The following is a 23456-nucleotide window of genomic DNA, read 5'->3' as shown; positions in this document are numbered from 1 at the left end:
GCCTGTTGATACACGTTTGGATTAATGATTACATAGGCAGAACTCCCAATAAACTTATGAACAAAAGTAGATCTGAATTTCCTCTGAGCCTATCTATTTCTATCTCTGCTAATGGCAAAATTATTCACCTTGCAACCTTAGGATCAAATTTGATTCTCTCTTTTCACTCTCTGAAATTAGTTACTAAGTCCCATTGATTCGGTTTTTTAAAGTTCTGGAATTCATTATCCACTAACCTTTCATCAGAACAGATTTCTAACTTGCAGTTGTTACAGGAGCCTTCCTCTACTTTCTATCCTTCTCCAATTTATCTCCCCACTGCTGCTACAATCATCCAGAACAAAACAACCTCCCCAGGCCTCCTCTGCTCAAAACCTGCAGGTAATATCCAGACTAGTTGGCCTAGTACTCAAGATCTTTATCAGTTCTCCATTCCAACCACTCTTCCTACTAAACACATATGACTCAAAGGTTCTCATTCAGGGATAGTACTGCTCCACGAGGAGGGTTTGAAAAAGTTTGGGGACATTCTTACTCATCACAGTGACTCATTCGTCGACAGGGACTGAGAATACTAAGTGTTCAGCAATGTAGATTAAGTTGCCTTGCCAAAATACCAATAGCATCCCAGATGAGACTTGTTGCTCCCAACCACATTATTTTTAGACATGTGTGGCTCCTTCTTTCTAGAATCTATTAGTTCTTTCTCCTTCCAAAATAATATTGACCTTAAATGATTCCATTCAAACTCTCCTCTTATCTAAAGACCTTGACTGATTTCATAGTCATATACACAGTAGTAATGGGAGAAACTTACTCCCGTAACGTACTGCTTGCCTGCTGACACAGCTTAGTGTACTGAATTAAGATTAAACTTCTTACCCATTTGTCATTTCACTCCATGTTATTTTTTCCTTATCCCCTCTATGCCCTAACATTTAAGCTCCTTAAATAAAGAGATATTTCTGTGACATCTCACTTTTTTTCAACTCCAACTTCTACTGCTTACCTAGAAGTTGAGAATCATTCTATAAGTGATTTTTGGAATAAAAATCATTCCTGCATGCCTATGTACAGAATGCCACTCCTTAATAACTTTTCTGTAGTTGTTAAACTTAGAACTCAGAATACTCTAAGGTAAACTAAATATTATAGTTATATCTTTTATCAGCAATGGTGCTTTACAGAACCTTAAATGTATTAGATTATAGATTAGACTAAACAAGGAATTACAAACTCAGATAAAAAAGGCAAAAGAAGCCATAGACACTGTAGTAAAGTGGAGAGAATGTTACCAAGATATTTAAATTCCTTGGGGATTTTGAGAGGGGGGGGTGCTAAGTATGCTTTACAAAGATCTGCTAACAAGCTGTGTTTGAGATGATTGTTATGCAAATACTTAAATAATCTTAAAAAAATAGTGTGTGTGCAATATACTTCTAGACAAAAGATAAGTGTCTTTATCCTGCCCACTCAAGTTTAAGCTTAGGCTATTTCTGTAGCATATTAAAAGTAAACCCTTTTTTCAGTCCAAATTTTCAACTTAGCTCCCCACTAAATTGCATCAACAGTAAATAGCATATAAAAGTCAACTGCTCACTTGCACATCTGTTCATATCTGGGGCTCGGTGTCCATAGTACCCAGATGGACAGGAATGCAGGCATTCTCCATACTGGCGCATGCCTTCTCTTCGAAGAAAGAAGAACAACTTCTGTTGACATCGGCTGCACCCATTGTCCTTTGAACAAGACAAACAACCCTTGCAAATGGGATTTGATACATAACTAGCTGTAAAAGAAAAACACAAAACATATGTTCAAACATAAATATGATCAAGACGTCTAGTCAATACAACATGGTGAGAAGACAGGTGTCTCTTGTCCTTCTCGAATCACATAGAAATGTGCTAAAAACATTCTCCCCCCCACCCCCCCCAAAAAAAGATTAATTCACAACCAAACTTAGAAACAAAGGAAATTCAGGGTTAGAGCTGAAACTGAATGGCTCACAGAGATGTTAGACCAGAGAGGCAGGCCTCATGGCAGGGTCTTGAATCCAGGCCAAGAAATATGCATATGAAGACCAGACACATAGATCTCTTTATATAGACTGGAGTTGTGAGGGCTGTTTGGACGTAAAACAAGTACTAGAAGCCTTCACACCTCAATTTACCAGAGATGAGGATTTCAACCACAGATTAGGGCTATAGGGTAGGTGAGCACTGTAGAAAGAAAAATACAATCCATGAGCAACAACAACCCCAAATCTGCAATACATCTAAGTATGGGATCCAAGTTCAAATTATCAGTGTAGAGTCAATAAATCAAGAAGCTAACATTAAAAAAAATTGATCCATGAAAACCTACAAAGAAAAAAATATGAAACCACCCTTAAGAAATTTTCTACAATTCTGAGACCTGGAACTTGTATGGAAAGCCACCCTCACATCAAAACAAACCAACAACCTGGACCAGCAAACCTTTATGAGGAAAAATCACCAGTCTCAGAGAGATGCTTCTCACACCCAAAGATTCAGAAATAACAGAACTATCTGAAAGTCTTTAAAATGATTATCTTCAGAATACTTGAAGAGATAAAAATTAAGATTAGAAGTCACAGGGGAAGAAGCGATATCATATGACTGTGCATTAGAAAATGAAAATTCTAAAATAAAAAAATTCTATGGAAAAATAGAATAGTGTAAAAGAAAAATATTTAACCAGAAAAAAAATTTAACCAGAAAACAAGTTTAAATAACTGTAGCACCAAACACAATAAAGATGAAAATGTGAAAAAGTTAAAAAGCCTGTAAAAAGAAAATGAAAAAGTTTTAATGCACAATCAGATGTTATAGAATTAAGAAATAGAGCATGAGTAAGACATAATATCCAAAGAGATTGTGACTAATCAGGTTCCAGATTGAAAGGGATGAATTCTTTAGATGAAAACTTCAGAGATCTGAGTAGATCAGTAAAAACAAGACTGCATCTGAACACAATGTATTTATAACGAAAGAATGAAGTCAAACCAGACAAACATAACCTAGAAAGGAATGTTTACCTCTAGGTAGACATTCAGGTATCTCATCAGCAATAATATACACTACCTTCAACCTGTTAAGGGAAAAGTATCAAACTATAACAACAATTCTATAAGCAATTAAATGATAGTTTAAGAATGACAGCAAAAGGGATGCTTGGGTGGCTCAACAGTTAAGTGTCTGCCTTCGACTCAGGGCATGATCCCGGAGTCCCAGGATCAAGTCCCACACTGGGCTCCCTGCATGGAGCCTGCTTCTCCTTCTGCCTATGTCTCTGCCTCTCTCTCTCTCTCTCTCTCTCTCTCTCTCATGAATAAATAAAATCTTAAAAAAAAAAAAAGAATGAGCTCAAAATAAAGCAAAGGAATTTATTAATCACTCGCCAAAAGAATAAACTGTACATTGGAGAAATTAGAATGGAACTCAGAAGGAAGTAAAACGTAATAATCAATAGTGACCAAATCAACTAATATGTTGGTGTGTCTATGAAAACTATCAATTTTTAAGAAGTAATGATCAATTTCCACGGTTTAAAAATACATATTTTTAAAGGAGTTTATTTTTTTAAAAGATTTTATTTATTTGACAGAGAGAGAGCGCGTGCACACAAGCGGGGGAGCAGTAAGCAGAGGGATAGGGATAAGCAGGCTCCCTGTTGAGCAGAGAGCCCAAAGTGGGACTTGATCCCAAGCCCCCAAGGCCATGACCTGAGCTGAAGGCAGACGGTTAACTGACTGAGCCACCCAGGTGCCCCAGTAATACATATTTTATATTTAACAGTAGTAACATGGAACACTTGAGGAGGGAAAGCAAAGTTAAAGCATTCAAAGTTTCTATATTTTGAATGAGGAAGACCAATATAAATTAAACCTCCTTAAGTTAAATGTACTTGTTAAAACTCTCAGTAGCAACCACAAAAACAGGAATAGTTAACTGCTAAACCAGTGACAACCACAGATGTAGTAAGTGTACAAAATAGGAGGTTACAACCCAAATGTCTGTGACCAGGAGAATGGATAAATTGTGGTATATTTTAATGATAAAAAGAATTAGACGATGGACACATAACCAAACAGGAATGAACTTATATACACTAATAATGAACAAAGGAAGCCAGACCAAAAAATGAAAATAGAGTATGTTCTGTATAATTCTATTTATATTGATGTCAAGGATACGATATGTGAAGCTAATCTGTGGTGACAGAAATTAGAACATGAAATGCCTTTGAGGGTTTGGGACTGACTGGAAAGGGGTGTGCAGGAACTTTTGGCAGGTGTATTTGTTTCCTAGGGCTGCCTTAACAAATTACCACAATGTGGTGGCTTACACACCAGGAATTCGTTCTCTCAATTCTGTGGACTGAAGTCTGAAATCAAGATGTCCATAGGACCATGTTTCTTCTGAAGCCCCTAGGGAAGAAACCACCCTTCCTGGTGGCCCCAGATGTTCCTTGGCTTGTGGCAGCTTATCTCCCATTTGATTCCATCTTCTCTACGTATCTCTGTGTGTCCTTTCTGTCTCTCATAGAAACACGGTCTTTGGATAAGGGCCCACCTTAATCCAGTAGGATCTTCTATCTGTTCTTACCTTCATTTTATTTACAAAGCCCCTATTTTCACATAAGATCACATTCTGAGGCTCCAGGTGGACATGAATGAGAGCAGGGCTTGGGGGTGCAGACCCTATTTAACCCACTACAGGAGGCAATAGAAATGTTCTAACCTTGATTGGATATTGGCTACACAAGTGTATGTATTTTCAAAACTGTCCATTTTTTATAAGTAATGTGCATAATTTATAAGTAATTTGTATCAATTTTAAAAAAAATAAAACAGTGGATAGGAAGGCCATACACTAACTTCAGGGTAATGTAATTGTAATTACATCTCTTTCAAAGATTCTATACATTATGTTAAATGCTCACCTATAGGATATTCTTTACTTTTATGGTTTTTAAGTAACAAAAATAATTCATTGGAGGGACAAAGTGGGAGACTACTAAGTGTTGAAATAGCATCTGAAAGTTGATATGTAAACTTTATAGGAGTGTGCTACATCTAATGATGAAAAGAGTAATTTAAGAGAAAAAATACTGTTTCCAGCCCTGGTATAAAATTAAAATTGACATAATCTGACATCCCAACATAATTTCTGAAATGTGAAAATTTTAGTTATCCCTATACCAAGCAAGATTATAAATTTAACAGGATGCATTATTCATTTACTCATTCATTTTATCACACTCACTTCAGTTTATCAGGTTCACTCAGAAGAAGGAAGAGAAGGAAAACTCACCAATTATTGAAACTTTTAGTTTTAATGCCATATCCTATTTGCCCTACACAAAATTTTGCATATAAAATTAACATCAAGCCCTAAGTATTCAGACTAGCAGCTATACAACAAAGTACACTGGATACCATGCCCTTCCTTATAATCATTCAACACTTGAATATTTACAGCTACTTGTAGCAGATCTAACCAGGTTTTAGTTCCACAGGATGCTCTCCCTGCTTCTCCTGGGTTACCACAGCCCTGACTTGATCTTATAGCTTCTCTTCTGGAAAGAACCCAAAACAGGAGTTTGGCTCCCTTTCCAAAAGGTAAAACAAAGAACTACCAAGTCAGTTAGAACCAGGAATCAGAACCAAGATTGCCCTTTGAAATGGCCATTAAGACTTGCTTCTTTCCACCTACCACCAGAATTTGTTCTATCAAATGTTCAACTGCTTGTATCTGCATACTGAATCCATTCCATGGACATTCTCTTGCTTGCAAAACTATTGATGCTTCCCACACAGTTTCTTATTACCACATATTCTAAAATCTGCAACTGGGGAGGAAAAAAGAATCAATACAGATGAAAAATTACTTCCTCAGATAGAATTCCTAATAAAATTTTAGGAGACTATTTTCTAGACATGTATATGTGTAACATAATTTGTATTTTCCATAACTGAACATACTTGCCTTGTATCATAACTTGCTCAATTTCAGCCAAGTAGGGAACATCTCTTCATAGCAATGAAAAAGGCCAACATCACTCTCATTTATTTTTCGAAGTGTCAGTTCTAACTTCTGCCTCAATTTACCACAATCACCTATTTAGTTATCCCCAAAAGTACTTTTTTGGAAGACCACAACCAGTTTTCTAATCCTTAATTCAAGACCTCATTCTCCATTTCTGGTCCTCACAATTCCTGTAACCTGGATCATTTCAGAAAGTTTTATACCTCCTCTGGCTTCCATGATAATGTCTCCTCCTATACACTATTCTGATTTCCACTAATCCTCTCCTAACTCAGACCCTTATTACTTCTCACTAAGACCATTATAGTGCCCCAACCCCATACCCACCTCTTTTGCATTCTACACTCTGTTGTTGATTTTCCTGCTTTTATGTTCATTATAGGATTTCGGTTATACCTTATTCTGACACAGTAATATTGATTTATAAAGTCTTTTCACATAGCTAAATGAAAAGAAGTCTGTACTATTTACAATTTCTCCAGCTGCCTTCTAGAGGGATTCTATCCTGATATTATTATTCGTGTCCTGAGCAAGATGTAAGGAATAGGTAAGTTTCAAAAACTGGGATAGAGTTCAACCTTTCTGTTTAAGAAAGGGGTGAAAACTGGAGAGAGGGTAGGCAGGGGGGCAAAAAGCTGGGTGAGAGGAACAGAACTGGAGTCCTCAGTAGCTGTATGATGGACAAAATGACTTTGGTGGGGGTGGTGCAGGGGGGCAGCAACTAGGGAAAACTCCTTTTTCATAAAGAACATTTTATGTTCTTAGACAACATAACCCACCTTAAGTACAAAGACACTATGGCATGATATTTGTAGAAGCAATCAATGACCCTTGTGAAAGAGGAAGGCTATTGAACTAGGAGCAACCAGGAGACTAAGACCAGGGCTGAGGTTGTTGGCTGGAGCTGCATCCAAGGGAGTCCCATACAGCAGAGCCGCCTGCAACATGTCTGTGAGCAGTGTGCTGGCTGCCTTCTGCTCTTCAATTTAACTATAGATTTGAAGAGGAATTATCTCAAGGTTATCCAAATCCCAAATTAGCTTTGCAAGTAAAGAGAGAATTTGGAAGATTTACATATTTAGCAGAATGGTTTTAAAAGGCTCTCTGTCATCACAAACAAAAGTTGAAGCTATACTTACTTTTAGTTCAAAAGTTAAACCAAGAGCTCTTTATCACCATAAATCACACTCTATAGTAACAAGTATGGAGAAGAGAGAATTACAGAACTGAGACAATCAACATAAATTAAAGGCTTTTTGTTTTGTTTTTATGTATCAGAAGCTAACTTTCATCTTGACCACGAAGATTTTAGAGTCAACAAATTGTGCTCCACGTTTTTTAAAAAAGATTTTCTTAAAATCATTAAAAGCTAGGCCTTATTTGCTTGAACCTTGACTGACAATGAAAATGAATCAGAGAATACTTATGTTAGTCCATATCGGATATCTTTATAACCCTACAAATGAGGAATTCTATTAACGCAGAAGTGATGAAAGCCACAACCAACCTAAGTGCTCTTCCCATCCCCCAATCTCCCTTAGCCATTAATAATGCTCCTCAATACTGAAGGACAAGGGCACATGTAATTTTTTTTTTTTTTTTTTGTAATTCAAAGCTTCATGTCCCAAACCTCAAATAGACTTTTAAAAGTTTAATTAACCACTGTCCAGTGTCAACTATCCTAGTGCTCTCTACATTGTAAATCACTAACTTAATTCAACAAGAAGTTCTTCGTCCATTATATGACTATACCAAGCTCAATATCTAAAGCCAGGCAAAAAATAGACTTTTAGACATGACTACAGTAATTTATTTGGTCAGGATCTTAATAAGTTAAATGGCTCTGCCTATTGCTATGAGATTTAATTCAAGCATGCAGGTGAATAAACAGATCTTAATTCCCAGCTTTGATGACCATGTTTATTTGCTTTCTCTGTAAGCTTCAACTTTTCCAACTCTAAAGCCTGCTGAGATCCAGAGCCTCATCATTCCAACCAAAACACTTTTTCTAAATCTAGACCCACCCAAAATTCTAAAGATGAAATATATCACATAAAACATTAAAAAATCTTCAAAAAGGTGTCAGGCAGTAGTATTAATACTAATCTACACATATCTCCTTGACAGGGAAAGGAGTATGTAGGTATAGAAAACAAGCAAAATTGCCAAGCAGAACCCAGGTAAGAATACCAGTATTACTAACAAATATATATAGAGTGAAAAACAGCATAAATATTATTTAATTCCAGTTATTTGTGCTCCACTTAAATTGCAAAGTAAGTCTGGTCTCTTATGAATCCTAGTATTTTAAGTTTGATCTTTTGTTAAATTAAATCCAGTTACTCACATTTTATCCCATAGTGTCTTTTATGTAGGTGTTGAAGGCCCATCTGTTTCTAATATACTCCTAACACTTTTCAAAAGTGTTCCCCTGTTTCAGGATTTAGCCCTTGCCAAGCAAGAAGAAATCTAAATTCCTTCTTGGTGAAGGCATCCATTCCTGACAAAAGGTACAAGTTTCTAATTCTAAAATAACAGGACTGAACAATAGGCTATTGGCCTCTTAGCCTCACTCCATATTTGCTGGTTAAATAAGTGTTCAAAATATTTTTAAAGATAAACAATTACTATCAACTTCATTGATCAAATTTAAGGCACCAGTAACAAGAAACCTGCCTACTGTATTCTGTCTATACTAACCAAGTTGGGCACAGATCCTCCCACTAGAGTCTGGCCACACTAGTATAAAAATCCTTTGATCTCAACATGTACTACCAAACTCAAACTCAACTGAGCAAAGTCATGAACTAAGGAACTACAAAAGATTTGACCAAAATGAAAAAGTACTATCTTAGGATACTTAGTTTTACCCTAAATTGTGAATATTTATAGAACATAGCATCATGGAACACATAATCTGTGATGTAAAGACAACAAATTTTAATATGCTAGATTATAATCATGCCCCAGAAAAATTTGGATGTTAAAAATTAACAATTGTTAATAAAGCTTAAACAGAGATAAATTTCTAAAATGTCCACTTAACACGAATTTATTCTAGAAAAAAAATTGAGAAAAGGCAAACTTGCACGAAAAATCCCAAAATCCCACAATCTCTAGAATTAAACCATATTTCTCAAAATCTTTTTGACCTAAGTTATTTAATAGATAATATTTAAGTAAAAGGCTTAAGAAATTTAGCTTCTCAAAGTAGTACTAGCTTTGATAAATCTATTAATTTGCTAAAGATTTGATAATTATTTAATAATTCCATTTTATCCACCTAAAATAGAACAATTAGAAATGAAAGACTCAATAGGATCCTATCTCTATAATTCATCAGAAAATAACATTTCTAAAAATTTATAAGACCCCCCCCAATATAGAAATCATCTTTAGAGATGAATATTTTGATGACATTAAAAGTCTTAATTAGATGATCTTGCTTCTCTTAAAATATGTATCTCACCGTACAAAAATTCAAGGCTACCAGGAGATTTTAAAGTAAAGGAGAGAGAGAGGTAAATGTAGTCACAGATTTATATTAACAAAGTGCTAATAACTTGGGGGGAAAATTAAAATAATGACCATGGTTATAGTCTCCTCATTACTCACCAGTACCGGTGCCACTTGAGCCATAATCCTCATAGATTCGCACCTCAGAAGCATATTACCACCACAGTTAACTGTGGCCATAGTGTGGTTTGCTGAGTGGGATTTTTTTTTTAAAAAAAACACAGAGCAAGGAAGCAGAGAGCCTCTATGAGTCGTGTGTCATGCATACTTCAAGTGGGACAACTAAAATGTCACAGGGAAGCCCAGAATAGTCAGTAACTGCCATTTGAGAAAAGATGATGAACCAAGATATAGTTGCAAAATAAATATGGAGCCTTACATGGGTCTGTTTGAGAGCACAACAAACCTATCCAGAACTTCACAAGACATAGACATTATTAACAGTTAAAACAGTCTGCCCAAAGTGGAGGAGTGAACAACTCAGAACATAAGAATTGAAAAGAATTAAATGGGATTTAGAAATGCTCCAAAAACATATTTCCAAAATGGTCGTTAACACCTAAGGAAAAAAGACAAGTCATAGATATGGAAAAAAGTAGCTGTGTATACATAGAACCAAATGAAATAAAATCATAAGCCCTCAATGCAGCATATACAATTCCCTAAATGATGAAGTGTTTCCCATAATTAACGCTCACTTTGGAAACCAGGTCTATAAGAATTATTCCTTTCCTTCCCCTAAAAGTCAGACACAAAAATCCTAATCCTATACTAGGTGTTAATTCTGACAGATAAGTGTGGGGGATAGTACAATTAAGGATCAGCACACACTCATCCCAAAACTAAGCTACTGAAGTGGAGGAATACGACCATCAGAATCCTAAGCTCTTCAGCTTCTACAACTGCTAACACCAAGAGCTTTAATTAGTAGATGAAAATCAGAAAAATAGAAGATGGTTTGAGATTGCTCCTTTTTTCAAAGATACATGTTTTTGAAATAAAGAATCATATGTTGTATAAAATAAGCCACCTGCCTGAGACTGTGAGATAGAGAAAAAAAACATACTCCATAAAACAATTCAAACACTAAAAGAGAAGCAAACTTAAAGTTAGAATGTGTGTGATCCTATAAGCCATTGCTAGAAATTGCTGTGTAGTACAGATTACTCATGCCAAGTGTTGGCTTGGGCTTTCACGACATACTTAAGCAACCCCATGGAAATGTTGACAGACTGTTGGTGCTAATGTTAACTCCAACATGAGCTCTAAATATATACATTTATGAAGATTGTGAAACGAACTCTTACAGGGCTTCATGTTTACATAAGAAGATAATCCAATTATTTAAAGAGAGAAAAACAAACTGCTCACAAACAGAGCCAGAATTTTATTCCATAAAGTACTTAAGCACATCTTACACTAACACTATTTCAAAATAGTTTTGCATACTTTATAAGTACTATAACATAAGTGCCATAGTATCTGACCTAACTTCCTGTAGAAAAAATCTCCCCTAATCTGACTAAACAAAAATTAAATTGTTTTTAAAAAGAGGAAGGGGTATAGGAGTCTATTCAATATATATTCCCATTCACATCACATATATATGTTATTCAACTATCCCCCATATACCACCTGCATCCTAGAATAGAAACTAGTTTGGTAACTCCTGCTTATTCCACTTTTAATTTAAAACAATAAGTGGAAAGCAAACTGGATGCTTATTTGGTGTCATAAACACAGCCCTCAAGAAGAATCTGTGTCATAACTACCCAGATTAAAGACTCCATGTGTTTTAGATGTGGAAACTTCCATGGGTCATACCACTGTGTTTTAAATTTAAGAATGAACACTATTAGTTACACTGTCCCAGAGAAAGGTTTCTTCAAACAAAGATAATAAAAATTTTTTTAAGTTGAATTAATGAAAAACAAACTAACAAACCCTTAGGGCTAACATTATTATGCAACAATTATTCAAGACGACACTGTGATGCAAAAAAAAAAAAGTGAAAGCTTTATTATATTCAATAATTTTTAGGTCGCTCTTGGTAAAAATCACATACATGAACAAAAATCAAAATGACTCAACTACTAAACCTCCAGACCTACACAAGATACAGCTCTTGATTTTTAAAAATCAATGGTCTGCATTTAACATTTATCAACAGTTTATTTTAAACTGCCTTGTCAACATTCCTCACAGCCATCTTTACCTTAGACCCAATTTGAAATCTATCTGCTTCACCAACATTTCATTCTCAGAAAGTTCTGTCTATTCAGAACAAGAGGCAATGAAAACGAGGAAAGTCAAATGGGGTGGGAGCTTGGGGGAGAAAAAAAATGAACTCTGGAGAATACGGTATGTGACAAATTGCAGGCGACATGCTTTCATACTTTTCGAAAGTCATGCTTATTACTCATAATTAACTCAAACAGATCAGAGAATTTAAGGGACCTTTCCAAGATCATACAGTTTGTTGGTGAAAAATTTGAATCCAGCTCCCTCAAAAGCCATGCCTTTTCTTTTCTCATTAAGAGATAGATGTACAGCACTTGGGAGACAAAACACACCCCAGCATGATTGAAACTGCGAGTTTTCCAAATTAGGCTGTCCCCTTGTCATCTGCTCACCATGCTTCTGCTGGTTTTAGCTGCAGCAAAATAACCAAAGTTCCTTCTGATGATTAGTCACTAACAACACTATACTAATTCTTTCCTAACATAACTAGGAATATATTAAGTCTCATAAACCAACAAAATTAAGAGGTCATCCACAAAAACATTTCTGAGGAACACTGCTGAGACAGCAAAAAGGATAACTCGGGGAAATGGAGTTACAGGTTTCTTCTGGCAGAAGTTAAAGAGGATCTTCAGAATTGTAAATGGAAAGTATTTAATTGTTGGGGCATACAGCAAAAGGCCAGCACTTTTTCCACAGGGATCTCTACTTGCTTGACAAGTTCAAAGAAAACACACACAGACACACACATACACAAACCCCTACCCAAACCATACAATTTCCTGCAAATGGGCCACTCCCCTCTGTCTTTGAAGACAGATGCAGTCCTGGCCTGGGGGCCTTTGAAGTAACAGCAGGCATACCTGTGTAATTAGAAAGGCTGGGGACGCCACTCAAATGATCAAAACTAGACTTTAAAGATGAGCTGAAGTGGGGAGATGTGCACTAACATTCTGAAGAGAGGAGAAATCTGTTCTAGACAGATTTGGAGAGTAATGTGCCACTGTTCTCTGACCACAGTTCTCCATTTCCTCCAGGGCTTGGAAGCCAAAAACAAATCACCTATTAATGGAAAACCATAAAGAGCATTTGGTCACTCTCAGAAAGTGGCCAAAATATGCCTACGTGTTTACAGACAAATGTATATATAACCACAGACCTGGATGTATACCTACATTCACATACATATATACAAATGTATGCATATACTTTTTTTTCTGAACCATCTAAGTACAAGTAGGAGACATTATGCTCTTTTATCTCTACATTTTCTCGGTGTTCAGTATGTATTTCCAAAAACAAGGACATTGTCTATATCAGCCATATTGAGACAATACTATTTTCTGATCCATAGTCTACAGTCAATTATTCCATAATGTCCTTTGTTTCTATTTTTCTCCTGCACTAGAATCCCATCCAAGTTTATGCATTGCATTAGGTTGTCATCTCTTTAGTTTCCTTTAATCTGATCAGTTCCTCTTTCACGAGCTTGCATTTTGGAAGAGAATAGTCATTTATTTATAGAATGTTTATTTGAGTTTGTCTGATACTCCCTCACGATTGGCCACACATTCTTGGGATAACATATGAAGTGATTAACATCCTTTTTTGTGTTCTTTCTTGTGTGTGCCAAGCGGCACCTAATGAATTTGGTCACATTATTCGTGACATTAACCTTGATTCCTTGGTTAAGATGGTGTCTCCCAGGATTCTACATTGCAAAGTTACTATTTTCCTATCTAGTAAGTAATTTCTGAAAAAAAAAAAAATACAGTAACATCGTATAAATATCCTGTTCCTCATCACAATTCCACACACTAGTTATGGTATCCAGTTTTTATTCTTGCCTAAGTCAATTCTCATTCTGATGGCTCTCAAAAAATAATTTTCTAATTCCATCATTCCTTCTCCATTGATTAGGGGGCATTTCAGTGTTGCATAGGAGGAGCTTGCCCTTCTGCATTTGTTTGTCTGCTTGTTTACATCAGTAGAGAATCATGGATTTCATTCAGTGGACTATCATCTGATACTGTATTTAGTGTTCAACTTATTCTTCAAGGTGCTGTGGTTTCTAATCTGTATTTTATATGCATGCCACGAAGTGTCTGGGGGTAAAGAGGAAAGATTTAATTTATCCTAGAAGAGCTAAGAAATAGGTGGTAATAGGAGCTAAGTGTTAAAAAGAAAGAAGTTTGCCCACTGGAGTTGGATATCCCAAAAATAGGGAGCAGTATGTGCCAGATGCACAGGGTTGGGGAATGCAAGGGGGAAAAAAATGTTTAATAGGTCTGATAAATCTTGGCTTATTTCATTGACAACCTTTCAGCCAACAGCAAAAACAACAAAAGGAGCCACTCAGTACTTAAGTTGGATTCAAGGAAAAATGTGTAGAGAACACAAAAATTATGTTACCATGGAGTTTATAACAGTAGAACACAGAAACTGACTAGAAGTATAATTGAAGACTTCAAGAATGTGTATTATTTTTAAGGTTGAAAGGATACAGGTTTGGATTTGCAGTCTATGTTTCTAAATTAGAATAAGTGTTAAGAGGATATTTTTCAAAATAAGAAATCTACTGCGGCATCTGGGTGGCTTAATCAGTTAAGCATCTGACTCTTGATTTCAGCTCAGGTCTTGATCTCATAGTCGTGAGTTCAAGCCCCACACTGAGCTCCATGCTGGGCATGGAGCTTACATAAATTCTACTTATGTAATCCCAAGGGGGAAAAATAAGTAACATTCTACAGAATTCAATATGGTTCTCAGATTAGTTCAAACATTTTAAGCAACACGTACAAAAGGGTACACTCAGGAAAAAAAATAATCACAAGAGAAATGTGAAGGCGGCTAAAGTATCCTAAGGTTTATGGAATTTTTTTAGAGCAAAATTAACGAAAAGGAAAAGTGAAACCCAACTATTAAGATACAGGTAATATTACATGAAAAAAATAAATTTTTATTTTCTGCTTTCATTTTTATAATTGTTAAAAATGAAGAGCTTCAAAGTGAAGGAAAATCAAGCATAGCTTTAAAAAATATTGAAATATAAGCAGGAAGATGCTAATGAATTATTTAATTAATGAGATATTGATTCCTGGGGAAAAAAAATGAAACAGGAGTGTATTTTTTCTTTCTTTTGAGAGAGAGAGAGAGAGAGAGAGAGAGAGAGAGAGAACACACACATGGGCAGGAGGAGGGAGCAGAGTAAGTGGGAGATAGTATCTTAAACAGGCTCCCCACCCAGCACAGAGCCCAACACGGGGTTCAGTCTCATGACTGAGATCATGACCTGACTCAAAAATCAAGAGTCAAACACTTAACCAACTGAGCTACCCAGACACCCCATGAAACAGGAATTTAAATATGAGATGGATCAATGTTTGATTTTCAGTAAGTTGGAAAACTGAACTTCAAAATCTCCAAATTCTAGAAGAGGCTTTAGGATATCAGGGTTGTAAACTCTTATAGTTTAAAACAGTTATTATAACACCTATCCTGGTTTTTGTTACTAAGAATAAGTCCTATCAAAACTAATATTTTAAAAAACAATTTCCCCTGCTTTCTATACCTATTATATATCATTACTTCTATGTACATAAAAATCTATGGATAGAAAGAAAAGTATGGAAATGCACACATACATTTTTGATAAATTATTTGAAAGTTGCAAGTATCACAATACTTTACATGAAATTTAGCATACACTTTCTGAGAATAAGAACACCATTTTACATAATCACAAGATCTTGCAAGACGTCAGAAATTTAACATGGGTAAAATAATATTACTAATATGCTATCTATGTTCATACTTCCTCAGCTATTCTAAAATTGTTTGGTTTTCCCCATCTATCCAGAAAGCAATCAAAGACCGTGCACTGCATTTGGTTTGCTTCCTTAGTCCTTTCGATTAGGAGTAGTTCACCCAGTGTTGTCTTTCTAGTCATTGAGATCTTTTAGAGTCCAGGGCAGTTGTCTCATAGATTATCGTACAATCTTGCATTTGAATGACTTTGGCCAAATAATTAGATTTATCATTTTTCCATTATTAATATGATAATTTAATTCAGGCAGGTATCATCCTAACACCATTAGGTGAAGGTTTATTGGGAAATAATATTGCTCAGGAGATTATCTATTAATTCCAAAGGGGGGGAAATGCCTTTATTTCACAAGCAGACCAGGGAACACCTGGTTAAAACTTGCCACATTCAGGCCAGGGACCAAACACTGCCCACAACAAGCAAAGAAAGCCGCTACAGACAACTTGCCTAAAGGATAAAGAGGCCAGGACAAAAATCGAGTGCACGCAGCACATCAAAGTGCTAGGCCCTGGAGAATAGTGGACACTATACTGCAGAGCACCACAGCATCTATTCTTCATAAGACCATTACCCTCAAGAACAAGAGATGTAGCTGACTTTCCTAACACAGAAAGAAGGCATAGAAACTTAGATGAAATAAGATAGAAGAATTTGTCCCAAGTGCATGAACAGGACAAGGCCACACCCAGAGATCTAAGTGAAACAGATACAAGTAACATGCCTGATAGAGAATTTAAAGTAATGATCATAAAGATACTCACTGGACTTGAGAAAAGACTGGAAGACCTGAGTGAGACCCTTAACACAGATAAGGAATAACATAGCATGGAAAAAGAGCTCAGTAAATGAGAAACATGCTTGATGGAATGAACATCACGCCAGAAGAAGCAAAAGAACAAATTAATGACCTAGAAGACAGAGTAATGGAGAACAATCAAGCTGAACAATAAAGAGAAAAAAAAGAATTAGGCAAAATGAGAAGAGACTTTGGGATCTCAGTGATTCCATCAATTTAATAATATTTACATTATAAGAGACCAAGAAGAGTCAGAAAAGTGGGCAGAAAATTTATTTGAAAAAAATAATAGCTGAAAAATTCCCTAATCTGGGGAAATGAAACATATTCAAATGTAGGAAGCACAGAGAACCTCCAACAAAATCAACCAAAGCAGATCCACACCAAGATATATTATAATTAAAATGGCAAACAAAATACGGTGATAAAGAAGAAACATTAAATGCAGCCAAACACAACAGTTACATATGTGAGAAACCTCTTAAGACTATCATGGGATTTTTTTCAGCAGAAACTTTCTAAGCCAGAAGGGAGTGGCAATGATATATACAAAGTGCCAAATGGGAAATAGATGAAGCCAAGAATGCTCTACCCAGTAAAGCTACCATTCAGAATAGGAGAGAGAGAGAATTTCTCAGACCAACAAAAGGCTAAAGGAGTTCATGACCACTAAACCAACTCTACATGAAATGTTAAAGGGGACTCTGAATAGAAAAGGAAAGACAACAAGAGAAAATAAAGTAGGAAGCAAAAAAAAAACCTGTAAAAATAGGTTTCTCTTTAAAACTCAGTCAAGGAACTCACAAAATAAAAGGATGTAAAGTATGATACCATATACCTAAAATGTGGAGGGGAGAGAGGTAAAGAATGGGTTCAAACTTAGGCAACCCTCAACATAATCTAGATTGCTATCTACAGATGATATATATAAACCATACAGTCACCACAAATCAAAATATAGTAACAGATATGCAAAAAATGAAGAAAGGAATCTAAGTATATCACTAAAGCCAGAAAACTGTGACAGAAGATCAGAGAAAAACTACAAAAACAACCATAAAACAAGTAGCAAAATGGCAATAAACATATACCTATTAATAGTTACTTATAATGTAAATACTTCAATCAAAAGACAAAGGATGACAGAATGGATTAAAAAACTAAGACCCATCTACATGTTATCTATAAGAAACTCTGCTGAGACCTAAAGACACTTATAGATTGAAAGTGAGGGGGTAGAGAAACATCTAATACACAAATGAAAGTGAAAAGAAAGCCAGGGTAGCAATACTTATATCATACAAAATAGGCTTTTTTTTTTTTTTGAGTGGGGTAGGGGCAAAAGGGGGGGGGGAGAGAAAATTTTAACCAAGCCCCACACTGGGCTTGATCATAACCTGAACTGAAATCAAAAGTTGGACACTTAACCAATTGAGCCACTCAGGCACCCCGAAAAAGTAGACTTTAAAACAAAGACTGTAACAAGAGACAAAGAACACTATGTAATAGAGACAATCCAACAAGAAGATATAAAAATTATAAGTATGCACCCAACATGGAACACCCAAATATATACAACAGATAATAATAAACATAAAGGAACTAATTGGTAGTTCTACAATAATATCTGGAGGAAGTGAATACTCCACTCACAACAATAGATCATCTAAACAGAAAATCAACAAGGAAACACTGGCTTTCACATATCAGATGGATTCAACAGATAGATTCAGGACATTCCATCCTAAAACAGCAGAACATACATTATTTTCAAGAACACAGGCACATGCTCCAGAATAGATCATATATTAGGCCACAAAACAAGCCTCAATTGAAAAAAAAAAAAAAAAGACTGAAGTCACACCATGCAGCTTTTCTGACCACAATGCTCTAAAACAAAAAGTCAACCATAGGAAAAATATCTGGAAAGACCACAAATACATGAAGGTTAAATAATACGCTGCTAAACAATGAATGTGTCAACCAGAAAATAAAAGGAATTTTAAAAAATCACATTGAAAAAGGAAAATGAAAACACATAGTTCTAAACCTCTGGGATGCAGCAAAAATGGTCCTAAAGAAGGAACTTTATAGTGATACAGGCCTACTTCAAGAAAAAAAATCTCAAAAAAATCTAACCTTATCCCCAAAAGAGCTAGAAATAGAACAGACAAAACCTAAAACCTGCAAAAGGAAGAAAATAAAGATTAGAGCAGAAAAAATATATAGAAACTAGAAAAATAGCACATGTCACTGAAACCAAGAGCTGGTTTTCTGAAAGAAAAAATAAATAACATTGATAAGCCTCTAGCCAGACTTTTTAAAAAAGAGGACTCAAAATTACAAATGAGAAAGGAGAAATAACCAACACCACATAATTATAAATAATAAGAGAATACTATGAAGAACTATATGCCAAAAAATTGGACAAGAACAGATGAATAAATTCCTAGAAACCTACAACCTACCAAAACTGAGAAAGAAATAGAAAATTTGAACAGACCAATTACCAACAAAGAAATCGAATTAGTAATCATACCTCCACCCAAAAAAGTCCAGGGCCAGATGGCATCACCGGTGAATTCTACCAAATATTTAAAGAAGGGTTAATACCTATTCTACTCAAACTATTCCAAAAACTAGAAGGGAAACTTCAAAATTCATTCTATGAGATACCATAATCCCAGAACCAGATAAAGATTGAGAGAGATTGAGAGAGACAGACACACACACAACTACAGGCCAAGATCTCTGATAAATGTTGATGCAAGAGTCCTTAATATTAGCAAACCAAATCCAACAATATCTGAAAAAAATTCACCACGACTAAGTGTGACTTATTCCTGAGTTGCAAGGATGGATCAATATTTGCAAATCAATCAATGTGATATACCACATTAAGAAATATGATCATTTCAATAGATGCCGAGAAAGAATCTGACAAAGCGCAACATCCATTCATGATAAAAACCTCAAAAATTGGGATCCCTGGGTGGCGCAGCGGTTTGGCGCCTGCCTTTGGCCCAGAGCGCGATCCTGGAGACCCGGGATCGAATCCTACATCGGGCTCCCGGTGCATGGAGCCTGCTTCTCCCTCCGCCTGTGTCTCTGCCTCCCTCCCTCTCTCTCTCTCTCTCTCTCTCTCTCTCTCTCTCTCTCTCTCTCTCTGTGACTATCATAAATTAAAAAAAAAAAACCCTCAAAAATTGGTTTAGAGGAAACATAATAAAGGCTACATATGAAAAACCCACAGCTAACAACATATTCAATGGTGAAAACCCAAAAGGTCTTTCCTCCCAAGGTCAGGGACAAGACAAGGATATTCATTCTCACCACTGTTATTTAACATAGTACTGGAAATCCTACCCTCAGCAATCAAACAAAAAGAAATAAAAGGCATTGAAATTGACGAGGAAGTCAAATTTTCACTATTTGCAGAGGACATGATACTATATATAGAAAACTCAAAAGACTCCACCAAAAATATTGCTAGAACTGATAAATTTAGTAAAGTTGCAGGATACAAAAATCAACATATAGAAATCTGCTGCATTTCTATACACCAATAATGAAGCAGCAGAAAGAAGAAAACAATCCCATTTACAATTATACCAATAAAGTAGTAAGACACTTAGGAATACACCTAATCAAAGAGGTGAAAGATCTGTACTCCGAAAACTGTAAAACATTGATGAAAGAAATTAAAGAGGATACAAAGAAATTGAAAGATATCCCATGCTCATGGATTAGAAGAACAAATATTGTTAAAATATCTATACTACCCAAGGCAATCTACACATCTAATGCAATCAGTATCAAAATACCAACAGCATTTTCCAAAGAACTCGAACAAAGAATCCTAAGATTTGTATGGAATCACAGAAGACCCTAAACAGCCAAAGCAATCTTGAAAAAGAAAAGCAAAGCTGGAGGAATCAAAATTCCAGACTTTAAGTTGTATTATAAAACTGTAGTCATCAAAACAGTATGGTACCAGCATAAAATTTGACACAGAAAACCCAGAGATAAACCCACAACTATATGATCAATTAATCTTTGATAGAGCAGAAGGAACATGCAATGGGAAAAAGTCTCTTCAACAAATGGTGTTGAGAAAACTGGACAGCAAAATGCAAAAGAATGAAACTGGATCACTTAACAACATACACAAAAGTAGGGATCCCTGGGTGGCGCAGCGGTTTGGCGCCTGCCTTTGGCCCAGGGCGTGATCCTGGAGACTCGGGATCGAGTCCCACGTCGGGCTCCCGGTGCATGGAGCCTACTTCTCCCTCTGCCTGTGTCTCTGCCTCTCTCTCTCTCCCTATCATAAATAAATAATAAAAAAAAAATTTTTTTTAAAAACATACACAAAAGTAAATTCAAAATGGACAAAATATTCAATATAAGATCTGAAATCAAAAATCCTAGAAGAAAATACAGATAGTAACCTCTGATAGTGGCCAAAGCAACACTTTTCTAGATAGGTCTTCTCAGGCAAGGGGGACAAAAGTAAAATTCAACTATTGGAATTACATCAAAATAAAGCTTCTGCAAGTGAAAGAAACAACAAAACTGAAAAGGTAACCTATGGAATGGGCAAAAATATTTGCAAGTGACATATCCAAGGAAGGGTTGGTATCCAAAAGTTATAAAACTCAAATGTGCAGAAGACATGAATTGACATTTTTCCAAAGACAACATACAAATGGCCAAGACACATGGAAAGATGCTCAACATCACTCATCATCTGGGAAACACAAATCAAAACTACAATGAGATACCACCTCATACAAGTCAGAATGGCTAAAATTAATACAGGAAACAATGGGTGTTGGTGAGGATGCAGAGAAATGGGAACCCTCTTATACTGTTGGTGGTAATGTAGACTGGTGCAGCCACTCTGGAAAAAACAGTACAGTTTCTTCAAAAAGTTAAAAATAGTGCAATTGCAGAATTGTGGGGTAGTTCTAAGTATTTACCTAAAGAATACAAGAATACTAATTCAATGAGATACATGCACCCCAATGTTTATAGTAGCAGTGAATAGCCAAATTATGGGAAGAGTACAAATATCTATTGACTGATGAGTAGACAACAAGTGGGGTGTGTGTGTATGTATGTATGTGTGTGTGTATATATATATATTTTATATATGTGTGATATATATGGTGGAATATTATTGAACCATTAAATGAAATCTAGCCATTTACAATGACATGGATGAAGCTAGAGCGTATTATGTTAAGTGAAACAAGTCAGTCAGAAAAAGACAAATACCACATGATTTCACTCATGTATGGAATTTAAGAAACAAATGATCACGGGGAAAAAAAAGAGGAAAACCAAGAAGCAAAATTATAGAGAATAAACTGATGGTTACTGGAGGGTAGGTGGGTGATAGGTTAAGTAGGTGAGGATTAAGGAGCTCCACATCCGCACTTGTGAGGAGCACCAGATGTTGTATGGTAGTGTGGAATGACTATGTTACATATGTAAAGAAAATATTACACTGTATATTAACTGGAATTTTTAATTTTTATTTATTTATTTATGATAGTCACACACAGAGAGAGGCAGAGACACAGGCAGAGGGAGAAGCAGGCTTCATGCACCGGGAGCCCGACATGGGATTCGATCCCGGGTCTCCAGGATCGCGCCCTGGGCCAAAGGCAGGCGCCAAACTGCTGCGCCACCCAGGGATCCCTACTAACTGGAATTTAAATAAAAACTTAAAACTTATAAAACTCAATACCCAAAAAACAAATTAAAAAATGAAAGACATGAAAAAATATTTCTCGAAAGACAAAGAGATGACCAACAGATACATAAAAAGATGCTCAACATCACTCATTTTCAGGGAGATACAAACCAAAACTACAATGAGGTATCACCTCACACCTGTCAGAATGACTAAACTCAATACAAGAAATAATAGGTGTTGGAAAGGATGTGGAGAAAGGAGAACACTCCTGCACCGTTGGTGGGAATGTAAACCAGGGCGGCCATAGTGGAAAATAGAATCCTCAAAAAGTTAAAAAATAGAACTATCCTATCATCCAGCAATTGCACTACTGGTATTTACCCAGATACAAAAACATTAATTCAGGGACCCCTGGGTGGCTCAGTGGTTAAACATCTGCCTTTGGCTCAGGGCGTGATCCTGGAGTCCTGGGATGGAGTCCCACATTGGGCTCCCTTCATGGAGGCTGCTTCTCCCTCTGCCTGTCCTTCTGCCTCTCTGTGTCTCTTATGAATAAATAAAATCCTTGGGGGGAAAAAACATTAATTCAAAGGGATACATGCACCCCCATGTTTATAGCAGCATTTATTTACAATTGCCAAGATATGGAAGCAGCCCAAGTATCTATTAACGGAATGGTAAAGAAGATGTGAGGTATATGGTTTTTTTTAATTTTTTTAATTTATTTATGACAGTCACACACACACACACACACACACACACACACACAGAGAGAGAGAGAGAGAGAGAGAGAGAGAGAGAGAGGCAGAGACACAGGCAGAGGGAGAAGCAGGCTTCATGCACCGGGAGCCCGACATGGGATTCGATCCCGGGTCTCCAGGATCGCGCCCTGGGCCAAAGGCAGGTGCCAAACTGCTGCGCCACTCAGGGATCCCGGTATATGTGTACAGATATATAATGGAACATTACCCAGCCATTAAAAAGAATGAAATTTTGACATCTGTCATGACATGGATGGAGAGCTAGAGAGTACAATGCTAAGAGAAATATGTCAATCAGAGAAAGGCAAATACACTATGATTCCACTCATATGTGGAATTTAACAGAAAAAAACAAGCAAAGGAAAAAAAAAAAAAAGAGGCAAGCCAAGAAACAGATTCTTATACAAAAACTGATGGTTACCAGAGCAGGGGGGGCGGGGGGGAAATGGGTAAAATAGGCAAATAGAGAGTTTACTTGTCTTGATGAGCAATGGGTGATGTAGGAATTATTGAATCACTATATCGTACACCTGAAGCATAT

At 36.2% G+C, this 23456-nt stretch overlaps 1 protein-coding gene across 1 annotated transcript in view; it reads right to left on the bottom strand.

Annotated features, from left to right (window-relative positions):
* RSPO2 (R-spondin 2) overlaps positions 1-23456 on the bottom strand; it is a 154918-nt gene that overhangs the window by 69417 nt on the left and 62045 nt on the right. Inside the window, exon 2 of the mRNA XM_025994853.2 lies at positions 1601-1789. Within this exon, the coding sequence (XP_025850638.1) occupies positions 1601-1789 (189 nt within the window). The remainder of the gene's footprint in view (positions 1-1600; positions 1790-23456) is intronic.

This window comes from Vulpes vulpes, chromosome 13 (genome assembly GCF_048418805.1).
Source record: "Vulpes vulpes isolate BD-2025 chromosome 13, VulVul3, whole genome shotgun sequence".
NCBI classification, from domain to species: domain Eukaryota; kingdom Metazoa; phylum Chordata; class Mammalia; order Carnivora; family Canidae; genus Vulpes; species Vulpes vulpes.
This window is presented reverse-complemented; position numbering and strand designations above follow the sequence as displayed.